This window comes from Dipteris shenzhenensis, chromosome 17 (assembly GCF_047967505.1).
Source record: "Dipteris shenzhenensis isolate YYH24624 ecotype China chromosome 17, Dip_SZ_1.0, whole genome shotgun sequence".
Taxonomy (NCBI): domain Eukaryota; kingdom Viridiplantae; phylum Streptophyta; class Polypodiopsida; order Gleicheniales; family Dipteridaceae; genus Dipteris; species Dipteris shenzhenensis.
Genome location: NC_141612.1, coordinates 46,050,708 through 46,064,669, shown reverse-complemented (window position 1 = coordinate 46,064,669; position 13,962 = coordinate 46,050,708). Strand labels below are relative to the sequence as shown.

The 13,962-nt window shown below is 43.3% G+C and overlaps 1 protein-coding gene across 2 annotated transcripts in view; it reads right to left on the bottom strand.

The window, feature by feature from the left end:
- LOC147892185 (MADS-box protein AGL42-like) overlaps positions 1-13,962 on the bottom strand; it is a 76,780-nt gene that overhangs the window by 43,279 nt on the left and 19,539 nt on the right. For both annotated transcript variants that reach the window (XM_087388072.1, XM_087388073.1), the window contains exons 3-6: positions 1,566-1,644; positions 1,143-1,198; positions 930-1,029; positions 801-842 (exon numbers count right to left, since the gene is read on the bottom strand). In XM_087388072.1, the coding sequence (XP_087244198.1) occupies positions 801-842; positions 930-1,029; positions 1,143-1,198; positions 1,566-1,644 (277 nt within the window). The remainder of the gene's footprint in view (positions 1-800; positions 843-929; positions 1,030-1,142; positions 1,199-1,565; positions 1,645-13,962) is intronic.

The window sequence follows — 13,962 nt, the reverse complement described above, 5'->3', positions numbered from 1 at the left end:
ATCCCCTGCAAGCTCTTTGCTCCAGCCATTGTCATTCCAAGATGCCCCTGTTTCTTCTTCTGCTGGCAAATCCGCATGTCTTCTAGTCAACTGATAGTTGTAAAAAGAAAAGGGCTTCCATTTTTGCTTCCTCTCAGTCAAATAAGGCCGTCAAGTTGGATTCTGGAAATTTCACCGCCTCCACGTTGCAACAGGATCTCCTTTAATGTTTGTGTTATGATTCGGTTTTGGAAGCCTAGGATCCTGGTTTTTCGCTCAATCGCTCTCTTCCTGCAGAGTCGCTCCTTCACACTATTTCTCAAGAGCAGTAGCTTGGTGTTTGCCTCTATTTCATGGGACAAATCATGAATCCGGTTTCGTTGCATGCTTGGATTTCGGCAGTAGTTGGTGTTGAACGAATTGGCTCCTTTGTTTTTCTGGGAAAAGGCTTTTACTATGCCAAGAATCTTATCAAATTTTGCCCAGTGTGGGTCACTCTCAAGGCCTTGCCGGTACCTCTCCTTTCGCATCTTTCGATTATTGCACCTTTGTTGGGGAAAGTGCTACATCTTCCCAAGCGAGATTTTTTAGTTTGTAGCAGGGATATTCGACTCTCTCTCTCTCTCTCTCTCTCTCTCTCTCTCTCAGTGGCTCAGTGGCTTGTATGGGTTATCTTTCTGATTGTACTTTGTCTCATAGGCCCGCGAGGCCTCACGAAGATGGTAATACATCTTTCTTTCTTTCTCACCCATACTCACACTCACACATATGCATACAAAAAACTAGTTTATCTCTTAGCTTCAAATTCTGCAGGTATTTACCTTTTCCTTGAGCTCCTCAAGCTGCTCCAAAATGATTTCTCCCTGTAAAATGGATCATAAAAGGAACAATGAAACCATGAAAATGATAAATGTTCCAAAGCTGATATATAGTCCTTAAAAAGTTATAACCTTCTTTTTACGAATACGCCCTAAGCTCTCATGAATTTGCTGCTCCAAATGTACCAGCTCCTTCAATGATAGCTTCTCAAGATCATCGCCCATAAAATTCCTGTAAACAACTAAGCATTAATATTGTCCAACAGTACTGCGTGCTTCATCTATGCCAAATTTTCATACTATAGAAAAAATGATACCAAAATATTGGATTTTTCTTGATCATACCTTTGTAATCGCTTCAATTTGTCAGTATGCTTAACCAACTTGTCCGCTCTTTGATCCTGCAGTATTTCAGATTGTTAGCAACTGATGCATGGGACTCATTTCTTGTCAAGATCAGATTGTTAGCAAGTGATGCATGGGGATTCATTTCTTGTCAAGGCCTTAAAGGAGCATAGAGGGTTCTTTAAAGGAACCTAGAATGTGGGCCCAATGTGGGAAGGTAATAAGTGCATCAACCTGAAGTTGAGCATTATCCTGCTACTGAGTTCATACAACCAAAAGAAAAACCAGTGCATTGGAGCTGTGTATACTTTTTCCCTTGAGTTCAAAAGGGTGTATTCTTTCATTTCAAATTACAAAGGATGCAATCTGTACATGGTGCTTAAACAAAAAGATGACACTGCATTACAAGTCTGCTTAACTCACATCTGGGCAAAGGAGCAACATTTCTGTAGACTCTGACTCATCATGGCACGCTGTGTACTTCTCCAGTATATCCTGCATCCTAAATACCAAGATGACAGAGAAGATACTGTCAGCAAACTTTCATAGCACAATTATACACACACTTAATAGCATTGTTACTTGGTCAAACTGCCTGGGGTGGCTTCTAAACTTGACAAGAAAGATTGTGAATGAAGTGTGTTTTATGCCCTTGAGAATATTATTCTAGGGAAGTTGTAGCATTAAGCACATGTCGTAAGGTCATTCTACTTGAAAGTAAGCTTTTGTGAATCCTATCCCATTCATTATTTGTGCTGCCATGGGTCTGTAACATTGCCAGCGCTTATGTCACTTGTACTCACTACTGTCAAAATGCATCCAAATGGTGGAGGCAGTTCCTAATAAACCCCATTACATTGATGTCTGTGTGTGCAAGAAGCATGTGTGTTAGAGAAAGGAAGAAAGAAGGAAGTTTATTTAAGTCCTAACTCCTCGAAAGACTGAAGGGTCTATGAGCCTGAAGAAAGCCAAATAGAATAACAACTAAGGGATGGAGCCACTAAGCAGGCATCCACCCCCAAGGTTGATGTCTGAGGTGAGAAGAACATGTACAGAAGACCACCATGATGTCTCCACATAGCCTAGCACAATCGCTTGCATGAGAGCTATGGGCAATTGGGGATCCTTGCAGCACCAATGGAACCAGTTGTTTGATTGTCCACCAAGGTATATGACCCTATGTAAGCTGTCTGGGGAACCGAATCCACTGGTTGGCTGAGGATAGAAGAGATGATCTCTTGAAGGTCGGCATTGTTGAGAGACGAAGTTGCTCAACCTAGGGAGCTTGCTTGGGCCCATCTCACTTGAATGCAAAGTATACAGGGCATCTGAATGCAAAGTGCTTCTCTAACGCAATCTTTTTCATGTCGCATAAGGTGCAAAGCTGGCACTAGCCTATGCATGGCTATGGGGCAAAATGTGGGACCCTTGTTCTTGGTACATTTTGTGATGGGTTCCAGGTCTCTTCACACAAACTTCGTATCGAGAGCGGCAGAGCAGAGCGATTACCCTGGGAGAGGCGCATATGCACACTGTGTGACATGCAGAAGGTCGAGACAGAGGCATTTCATCTTCAGGTGTCCTGTTTACTATGAGATCCGAGGGCGTTTCTACTGCCTCTTCAGAGATAGTTATGGGGTTTTGGCTCGTCTCCTCTCCTACCCAGACCAGTGGTGCTTGGCTGGTGGTTTCATTCATGAGGTGCTTAGACACCGCAAGAGGATACTTCGAGCACGGAGACAGGAGCAGACTTCTTCTTTCTCAAATGATACCTCTCAGAGCTCTATCACGGAGTTCTTTCAGCTAGATCACATAGACTCCCACGAGACGAGACCTCGACATGACCGTGATCCGGAGCCTGTGACCCAAGAGCTTCAGTCTGTAGCTCTGCTATCTCAAATATCTCAAATATCTTCCCAGCAGATATCCCTCTCCTATGCAGCCTGCAGGCTTCAAAGACATCCATGCTAACGCATTACCATTTGCTTGCACAGCTCCCCCAACAGATGCCTTCTTTTAGGCGTCCATCTCCTCTCACGCCTTTACAACCTTTCTAGAGAAGTACTTGGCCAATTTTCTTCCAAGCATCTACCAGGCCAGCTCCTTATCTTAACCAGAAAATTCGACATTAACTTGTCATACCATGTTAGGTGTTTCCAGGTCCCAATGGCTTTCCCACCTGATTGATTTACAAACCACTTCACCATCTCTACCAAAAGGGACTCCATATTCAATAAGTCAAGGCAACTACTTCCTTCAATGCAATTGCTCTCAACTTCAAGTATGCTAAACCTTAACCCCCTCATCCTTAGGTACCATCCAGGCGTCCCATGGAGCCAAATGAAAATTTTCTTCCTGGCTCTTCAGTACCCGAAACCTTCTCGTATCCTTCTAAAGGAAGGAAATGGAAGTGCGTCACTTGATGCCATCATGGATGGTTGGTTATCATGCTCACTTGGTTCAATTGGTCAATGGTAGGTGAATGGTCATGCACTTGTTTTTTGCAATCATATAACATGCTTGTCATTTGGACCCACGACCTAAATACTAAACCCTGCAATCATATAACATGCTTTTTATTTGGACCCATGGCCACAAGCATTTTAGAAGAATTCGTAACCACTAGCTGTAATGATCAAGCAACTTGGCTGGAACATCAGCAACTTTTCTTAGACGTGGTACTACCCATTCGTGTAGGTGAAAGGTAAGATTGATAAGTCAACGAATCAATTCTTATCGTACTAAATAAGTAGCCAATTTTGACCAAATCTATGAGACAAATCTCCCTCGAACAAGGACCTCATCACCCTACAGCTATACCTCTAAACTGCCAATCTTTAATCGCAATCGCAATCACAATGTGACAAAATTTGGATGGAGACGTCAATTTCCACGAATCACAACAACGAACGTCCTTGCAAGAGCTTTTGCCAATTCATCTGGATGGAAGTTCTCATTACCAACGTGAGAAGCATGGTCAAGAAGAAACAGGGGTTGTTGCTGTACATAAAAGGCTCAAGGTAAAACTGTATACCAGGCATGATCACAAAGGAGTTTCCCAAGTTTGGTTTATTTGCTCAATTGTATACAGAATAGCAGCCAAATCCATGCACCAAAACCTTTCCGAAAAAAAAAAGTCTCCACATTATGGGTGGAACAAACTAACACTAAAAAGTAATGGCAGTGGGAGTAGAACGGGAGTATTTAAAGGATGCCCTTAGCAAAACTCAAAACTTTTCCATTTTAAGGGCAATGCAACTAAATTGTTTGTATATGTAGCTCTCCCACACATAGCGAGCATATTACAAGGCTAAGAATCGAGCTTGGATATGCTAGGGAATTATGACATTATATATTCCACTATTTCAACGGATGGATATACTTTGTACTCCCACTTGTGATATTGGCTGGACGTGTGTAACCTACATCGAGTTCCAGTGTTGTCTCTTCTTTTGAAGAAGTTCAATTTTGGGATTCGTGTTTTGGTGATTAGAGGAGAAGAGATTCTCCATTTGGATGTTTTTTAGATCTAATAAAACTCATATTGTTAACTCTTCTTTAAATATTCTGGATGTTTGATATATTTATATCTCATTGTTAATTAGAATAGTCAGTTATTTAAGTTTCAAATGCTTGTATCATGCTGGTTCACTTGTACTAGAAGGTACATGTGTCAACACTAAGGTAAAGCTTGCTTTACGATAGATTTGGACTTCTATTTTCTCATTAAATTGATTAGGATATTAATTTAAGGTAGTCATATGAGGTGATTCAAGGGTTGGGGAGTCTCTATATGTAAGCCCCATTTATCACGTGCAGTCAAAAATATTTTATAAAACCTTTGTTTGTGAACATTGTATGATTAAAAGACACCTTTTTCTATACAAATCTATCACTTTTTCCCAAAATGTTTTTTATGATACTCTCTATAAATACATTCATGTAAGAAGCATGATTTAAAAGTGCCTTTCTATTGAAGGAATGTGATAGTCTCCATGTGACCCCCCGTGTTCATGGGCAAAGAGCCATTGGGTGTTCCTCTTTCATTGGATTCGTCAACCCCTCTTCTCTTCAATATGCGTACTCCTACTTGTGCCCCACTCATGACTCCCATCCCATGGAATGCTCAAGTAGTGCACACTTTTGCATTAGAGCTTGCTTTTATAGTCTTCTATCTTCCCCTCCCTACTATGCTCCTTAAGACTATCTTCCCCTCCCTACTATGCTCCTTAAGTCCCTCGACATCTAGAATATGTGCTATTAACGATGCTTGCATGTTGCACTTTCTATTGCACTTCTCTATGATTCTTGCTCATCTTATGCAGCACTATTGCATTGCTCATGATCCATATAGCTACTCCAATGCCTAGGATACAAGGCAGTACCACTTTATTGCATGGAGATTGCATGCTTGCAACCTCCCTCACTACTCCAATCCTCCTCTTCTAGTATTCCCACACTCCCTCTTTTTATACCTAAAGAGTAGGTTCTCCCATTATACTACTATAGGCAATAGCCCCTATAGTCTTTCTATGTCACCAATAATTATCAATGCATGGTTTCTCTTTTTTGCCTCCTTTTTCCACTAATAAACATTCTTAGGCAAGCCATCGTGAGAGACTTTATGTATATTCTATACACCACATACAGGGGCACTGCCATGCACCTAAGAGTCTTTGGAAACTATGACTTTTCATGGGTCCTAGAGATCCAAAAGAACACAATTGCATGTGGTTCTAACTTGATAACATGATAATGTTACAAACTGTCTTTATTGGCACAAAAAATTCTTGAACTATCTCATTAGCTACATTACCTCTCATAGTACTCATACCAACTCTTAAATCATGAGTTTAAACCAAGTTTGTGTATTTTAAATTTCCAGGTTTTGGAGTGGAAAAATTTAAGTTCAGCTCCAGTATCAAGATAAAGTTTCAAATTTCAAAGACACGGATGATGAAGATCCTTACAGTCACTTGTAGAGTTTTTGTGTATCTGTCACATCAATGGTGCAACAACAGATGAAGACTATATGGACTATTTCCCTTGCACCTTGATTAAAAATGCTCAAAGCTAGTTCAATCAGTTTCTAATTGGGTATTTCCCCAATTGGCATCCACTGTTTGAAGCATTCTTGCGAAATTTCTGACAAGAGATTAACAAGGAGGATGTGAGGACAAAGCTTAGTGAATTAAAGAAGAACAAGGGAGAATATGTCCAAGACTTTCTGCTTAGGATGATAGCTCTTATCAATCAGTTGAGAACGGTTCTAGATGATAAGTCTATGCAAGCTTGATTAATCGTAGGATGAATCCAAATCGATTTGCACAAGACAGAAATAATCAATCCGACTAGAATCTACGAGGAACTATTAAACCGAGCTGTTGCCTTGGAGAAGGCGCCTTGGAGAAGAGTGAAGGTTCAAAAAACAAGGTATAGAAGAAGGATGCTGACAGTGACATTGAGGAGATAAGTTGAAAACTGAGCTAAAGAAGGCCTTAAAAGAACTGGGCATTGGAGGTAAACCAAGTAACAATGATAAGTAGTGTAATAGCTGTTCCAAAAGTGGACATGTGGAAGAGGAATGCAAGACTAAGTATTGCAATACCTGCACTAAATTCGGCAATGATGAGTCAAATTGTTGGTTTAATGGCAAAAATACCCAAGTGTCAGCAAACCACGTGGCCACTGATAACCGAGCACCGAGCTGCAAACCATTGCATCCCGGGCAAAAAGATAAGGGTAAGAATAGCAAAGAGAAGATTGATCCATCTAAAATCAATCGTTTCTAATGTAGAGAAAATCATTTATGTTTTGCTTGTCCAATCTGGGAAAAACACTTGAACTTCCTGAAGAATAACATGGAAAGGAAAGAGATAGATCCAGAATGCTGAGCAATTGTAGACGAGTTGCCAAAAATAGTTGATGCTCACATAATCACCATGCAGTCGAGAGGAGGGCCAGTGATAACCTATGAAGACGCTGATGCTTCAAGTAAATACATCAATTGGAAAGCATAAAAGGAATTGGTAAGCTAAAATTGCAAGGGAATTGAAGGGAAAAGCTCCAACAATAGAAATGCCTGAGCAGACTCAGTATTTTGTCACCGAGAGAGGGGAATCCTTGAAATATGGATCCAAAGAAGCAGAATCTAACCCATCGTAGGAAACTAGCATAGAGCTAGTGCGAGCATGGGAAACATTCAAGAATATGCAAATTAGTTTAACCTTTGTCAAGCTAATGCAAATAGCTCCATACTGTCCTAACTTGAGTGGGCTACCCAGACTAACTGTAGTTTTAGGATGTAGTAATGCAGGTCTAATTTTTGGCAGACATCAGATACATGGGTGCAGACGGAGCAAACATGATAGACTCTCTGCACCCATGTATCTGATGTCTCTGACAGCCTTGGGTGTTATCTTGAGTCTTCACTGCAAGCCAAGGCGGCTTTGTTGTACCAAGAGAGCTTGGTTCAATAGAAAGTGAAGAATCAATGGATTGTCTATTTTGCTCAATCCTATCATGTATACTCCACTGTCTAAGTGTTTAAGTGTGTTTATAACTTGGTATTCTCCCCTCATCACACGGTTCTTCTCCGATAGCTAACCCAAAGAATATGTTAGCACCTATTCTATACCAAAGAATATCCACCTGTCCCGCACCCAAGCACTTCCACCTTAGGACTGCAAGAGCAAGCATCTTCACCGAGCACAGCACCGGGTTGGGTTGTGAACCGAGCATTTCTAAGCTAGTTAGGTCAGGGAACCAGAGCATCAACAATTACCATTGTGCCGATATACAAAGCAAGGGACCTTATGGACAGGGGGAACTATCGCACACTCATGATGGTCTATACGTTGGCCAAGATATATGGATTGGTGCTAGAGTGAGAGATCAGCCCCTATACTAAGGCACATGGGCAATGGGCATTAGGACAGGCATGCTTTCGACGGCAACATTCCACCCTTGACCACATCTTCACACTATGAGCAGTCATTGAGGAGGTGAGCTCCAAGTCGTAGAAAGTCTATTCTTGTTTCGAAGACTTTCGGAAGACCTTTGACACAGTACCGCGAGCTCGCCTATTTTGGAGGCTTCAAGAGATGCAGATACCAAGAGTCATGATTTGGGGTGTGATGAGCCTATATGAGTCTGTCAGAGGTAGGATGCGTGCGCGTGGTGATTTGTCAGAGTAGATTGAGAGCACGATCAAAGTGAAGCAAGGATGTCCCCTCTCTCCGACATTCTTTGGGCTCTACATTGATGAGATTACAAAGTTCATTGACCGCTTAGGTGGAGAGGGCTCCTTGCTTGTAGATTTGATGATACAGATATTACTTTATACACTGATGACATAATACTCATCTCCTCTGTGGCGGGTCTACAACAACATCTTGAGGCTCTTGATGTGTTTTGTAGGGAGAGAGACTTGACTGTCAACATTGGCAAAACCAAGTTTATGATCTTCAAGACGTCACGAGAGGTACTTCAGTGACATAGGTTCACATACCAAGGGGATCTAGTGGAGATAGTACACTCATACACCTATCTTGGAGCAATTTTTACGGGGACTATCTTCATGATGACACACGTAGCTCAGGCGCGACTGACACGAGGACTGGAGAGACAGTGCTTCCACGTACACCTTCGGGATCCCTGGACAAAGGGGTAGCTCTTTGATACACCAGTGAGACCGATAGCCATGTATGCAACACCCTTCTGGGGATGTGACCTGCCAATATCTGAGTGGTAGAAGTTTGAGAGACTACATAATACTATGGGGTCTAAGATGATTAGAAGTAAGCTGCCAGTCCCTCATCAGATTATACAGGCTGAGTTTGTTATGACAACATTGTAGATTGATGCCATCTTCTAGATGGTGACATATCTACACAGAGTATGGACCCTACCTAAATGGAGACTACTTAAGATTAGCAATAGAGTCATCTCGACGGCTAGTTGAGCTTGGGGATAGCAAAGCCACCATGGTATTCATACATCTCCAAATGGTTTTGGTCTCAGGGTATTAGATGGATCACCTCCCACCCTTCCAATATAGTTTGGACTCTCCATCCTTTTAGATCTCACATAATGAGATCAACCGTATCATATGATTGAACCTACTTCAGTTATACACATCGCGAGCTTGGGGGGGAGACCAGGAGCTCTCCACCAAGATCCAGTTTTACCGAAACCACTCCTTATTGGAGCATGGACTGATCATCAAGCATCAGTATTCAGAGCACAGACGGGTTACCCATGCACTGAGGATTGCCATAGGAGAGATATGGGTCTTGTCTCACCAGTTGAGGATTGAGCCAAGGAGGGTTGTAGGTATACCTAGAGAGTAGTGGACTTGCAGACTATGTACACTGGTAGCAGTGGAGATAGAGGAGTAATTCCTATGTGTTTAACCTGCTTGCTATGAGATCCAAGGGCGCTATCATTGTTTCTTTCAGGGGAGGGACGGAATCGTCCCACTCTCTCATTTGATCCACTTCTATGACCAAGTATGTATTAGCCTCTTTTGATGGAGATGTGGTGACATGGGGAGACTCTGTTACATCAAATCAGATAGCAAGACGAGACAGCACCACAAGACACTAATGAGGAACAGAGGCACATCACTGATTTTTATGCCTTTGAGTCAGCCCCAGTGCACATTAGAGTCTAGAGGGCAACATGGATCAACGGCGGTCAAAGACGACACAGAGCAGTACAACAGGTACCATAGAGGGTGGTAAGAGCATGCGCGATAGAGGTCCAACCCATCGTTGCTCTACTCAAAGGAGACCAATAAACCCAAGGCGTCACCCTTCATGTCGCCCATCACATATAGAGATCTTGAAGACCGCGCCCCCCGCCACAGTGAGAGACAGATCAACAGCTATAGATATGCGACATCTTTGCATCCTATCAATGAGATACCATGACTCTCAGGTATGTCAGTGGAACTTTTACATTGCCTACTGGGACCTCTTGAGAGCCTCAGGAGTGTGTTTCTCATCAAGATTCGACCTATTTCAGTTCTCCTTAGGGGAGATTGACTAAGACAAGGCATCACCCTTGACATAGCCCATCGGATCCACAGATCGAGGAGACCACGCCCTCCACCACCACAGGAGATATCTCGACAATTGCAGATACGTGAGCTCTTTGCATCTCATTAGAGAGCCATCATGGGAGCCTACATACGTGGAGCCGGTTCATGCACTTCGAACTCTAGCTCTAAGCAATTGATATTTTCATGCCTCTCATGATATTTTGCTATTTTGTACTAGTATAGCATTTTAGTACTTAGCAAGGGCCTTAGTGAGCCCTTTGCCCCGGCCCACAGTGGTCTGTATGAGTTACTTGATTCCGTACTTCGTCCCATAGGCCCGCGAGGTCTCCTGCGGACGTTAATCTCTCTCTCTCTCTCTCTCTCTCTCTCTCTCTCTCTCTCTCTCTATGAGTTATTTGATTCCGTACTTTGTCCCTGTGCATGAGTTATTTGATTCCGTACTTTGTCCCATAGGCCCACACGGCCTCCTACGGACGTTAACATCTCTCTCTCTCTCTCTCTCTCTCTCTCTCTCTCTCTCTCTCTGTGTATGAGTTACTTGATTCCGTACTTTGTCCCATAGGTGCATGAGGCCTCTTACGGATGTTAATTAATCTCTCTCTCTCTCTCTCTCTCTCTCTCTCTCTCTCACAGAGTCACTTGATTTCGTACTTTGTCCCATAGGCCCACGAGGCCTCTTACGGATGTTAATTAATCTCTCTCTCTCTCTCTCTCTCTCTCTCTCTCTCTGGTATCATTACCCGCCTCCGCATAGAGAGCAGCAGAGCAGAGGGGATTCCTAGGGAGCATCGCTTATGCATATTGTGCGATTGTCAGGAGGTTGAGTCGGAGGAGCATTTTATTTTCAGGTGCCCAGTGTAACGAGATCCGAGGTCACTACCACTGCGCCTCTTCAGAGACGGCTCTGGGCTCCTTTCCAAATTCCTCGCCTACCCAGATCAGAGATGCCTCGTGGCCTTCATTCACGAGGGAGTCCGACATAGAGAGTACTTACTCAGGCAATGGGGCTTGGCCACATCATCAAACAACTCTCAGAGCAGGATCACAGAGTTCTTCCCATCGAGTGACATTGATTGTCCAGTCTCTAGCCGCCGATGTGACAGAGACCCCGACCCGACGATCGCAGCACAACACACGAGACATCGAGGGGACACACAGATCACTCTGGGGGACCTCCCATCATTGTTTAGACCCGGGATATGTCCCACGGGAGTCACGGTGGCTCTGGTCTTGCATCGAGCCTCGTCCAGGAGACCGAGACGCATGGCACCCCTTAACGGGCACAGCATCCCATCACCGGCTATGCACCAGCTAGGGGGACATGACATACGGAGGATTTCGCTCCGCTCCATTTATTTTCTTTTCATTGTTACATCCAGATGTATTTGATTATGTATGATCAGACTTAGGATTCAACACGGGTGATGATGCTCATTTCAGTAGCTCCACCCTTACTGTGATTTGTATCAGGTTTTCTTTCAGTCTCATAGACCCATCGGTCTTCCGAAGACTCTAATAAATTTTTTCTTTCTTTCTCTCTCTCTCTCTCTCAATGGTCTGTATGAGTAACTTGATTCCATACTTTTCCCATAGGCTCACGAGGCCTCCTACGGAAGTTAATATCTCTCTCTCTCTCTCTCTCTCTCTCTCTCTCTCTCTCTCTCTCTCGTGACAGAAGACCGCACCCCTATGCAACAAGAAGGAGACGTATGTATGAGACCCGAGTCAAAAAAAGAGAGCAAGGAGCTGAACAAGCTCAATAGGAACGCGAGGCCTATGGGACCCAGAAGAAGTTGAAAGTCATGTTTTGGAATTGTAGAGGCTTTCCTTGGCATAAAGGAGCTGGTCTGAATGAAGTGTTACATGATGCAGACATTATCTTTCTTGCAGAGACTTGGGAAAGGGATATACGCAAGATTCCTAAAATGGATGGCTATTTGGTGCACTCCGTCTGGCAAAAGCAATCAGGCCTACGAGGGCAGGGAGGGGTAGCATGCATATACAAAGACCATATACACGACAAGATCTCTATGGTCAAAGATGACATCCATAAGCGCTACATATGGGTTATGGTAAAAGGAAGCCCTTTGCCATTGTATATTGCAAGATGCTACACTCCTCATAGAGAATCCCCCTTCCACCAGAGGCATGAGATTGACCCATCCCAGCCATTTGGGGACCTATGCTTAGATATTGCTATGTTTAGCAAACAAGGAAATGTTATGCTTATCGGGGACCTAAATGCACGCATAGGAGACTCACAATTTCAATATCCCACATAGCAAGAATACATAAAGGAGCATGAGATAGACATTGACCCCAGCTGGTGTAGATGCTCGAAGGATAAAGTGGTGAATGCACATGGTACAGCATTGGAGCATTTGATGAATGGTATGCACATGTTGGTGGTAAATGGCACAGCCCTTTTCCCAAAATCTAATTCCCCTACTTGTTTCTCTGCCAGTGGGGGGGCTAGTGTAATTGACTATGCATTGATTCATCTGGAAGCTTGCAATCTTATACACAATTTCTCACTTGGCCCGAAGTCTCTTGATTCGGGTCACATACCACTCTATGTAGAGCTTAATATATTGCTGGCCAAGGCAACTTTGGAGGAGCATAAAGCAGCTGAGTGTGGCTATCAGGTGAACGAGGCAAAAAAAGGTGGAATAGGCTGAAAGTTTAGAAGCATGTCTGCTGGGAAAACAGAAATTTGGCTGGGCACAATTGAAGAATACCATTCTCACCACAGCTAAGAGAGTTTTAGGGTGCAAAAAGAGCAGTAAAGAGCGTAAGAAAGGGCTGCCATGTAATGACTGGTTTGATGCTGAATGCAAGGCAGTTAGGAGTGCACTAAAGGGGATTCCAATGGGAGATGAAAGAAGAGCAGCCGAGAAGGAGTTCCATGCTCTCACACGTAAAAAGAGGTGTGTTTATATTGAGAAAAAGGAATGGTCAGATGCAATTGATTTTGTCAAGAACCCTAGAAGAGCATGGAAAGGAGTTAACAAAGGCCAAATGACATCATGGGAGATTTAATAGAAATAGAGATGCTTGAGTATGTTCAACAACTCTACATGCATCCCAAGGCTCGGCCCATGGCGAGCATGTCTCTCAGTGGTAATACTCAAGGTATTTTCTCATTGGAAGATGTGCAAGATGGCCTAAAGAAAATGGCAAATGGGAAGGCAGCAGACACTATACACCTCACAGCAGAACTCATTAAGTGGTCCAACGAACACACGCAAAGGCACATAGTAATGGGACTAAACCAAGCATTCGTGTATGGTTTCCCAACCGATTGGCAAGAGAACTGGATCAAGCCAATTTACAAGGGAGGTGACCGCAATCAAGTGTCAAACTACAAAACCATTATGGTATGCTCTACTCTAGCCAAGCTATATAGTACAATAGTAGAGGCAAAGCTGAGTGCTTGGGCAGAGAAAGAAAGGAAGAGGGCAATGGGACAAGCGGGTTTCAGGCCCAAACACTCCACTGTGGATCATCTAGTTACTCTCCGAGTGTTGATGGAGGACAGCCGCCTTAAGGGGAAGGCACTCTTTTGTTGCTTCATTGATTTTAAGAAGGCATTCGATACGGTGCCTAGGGATGTGCTATGGGAGAGAATGGAATGCATAGAAGTGCCTCAGGAAATAAGGTTTGCTGTCTTTAGACTTTATGAGAAAGTAAAATGTCAATTAAAATGTAAGGATGGGATGTCACAAGAATTTTATAGCAATATGGGGGTCAAACAAG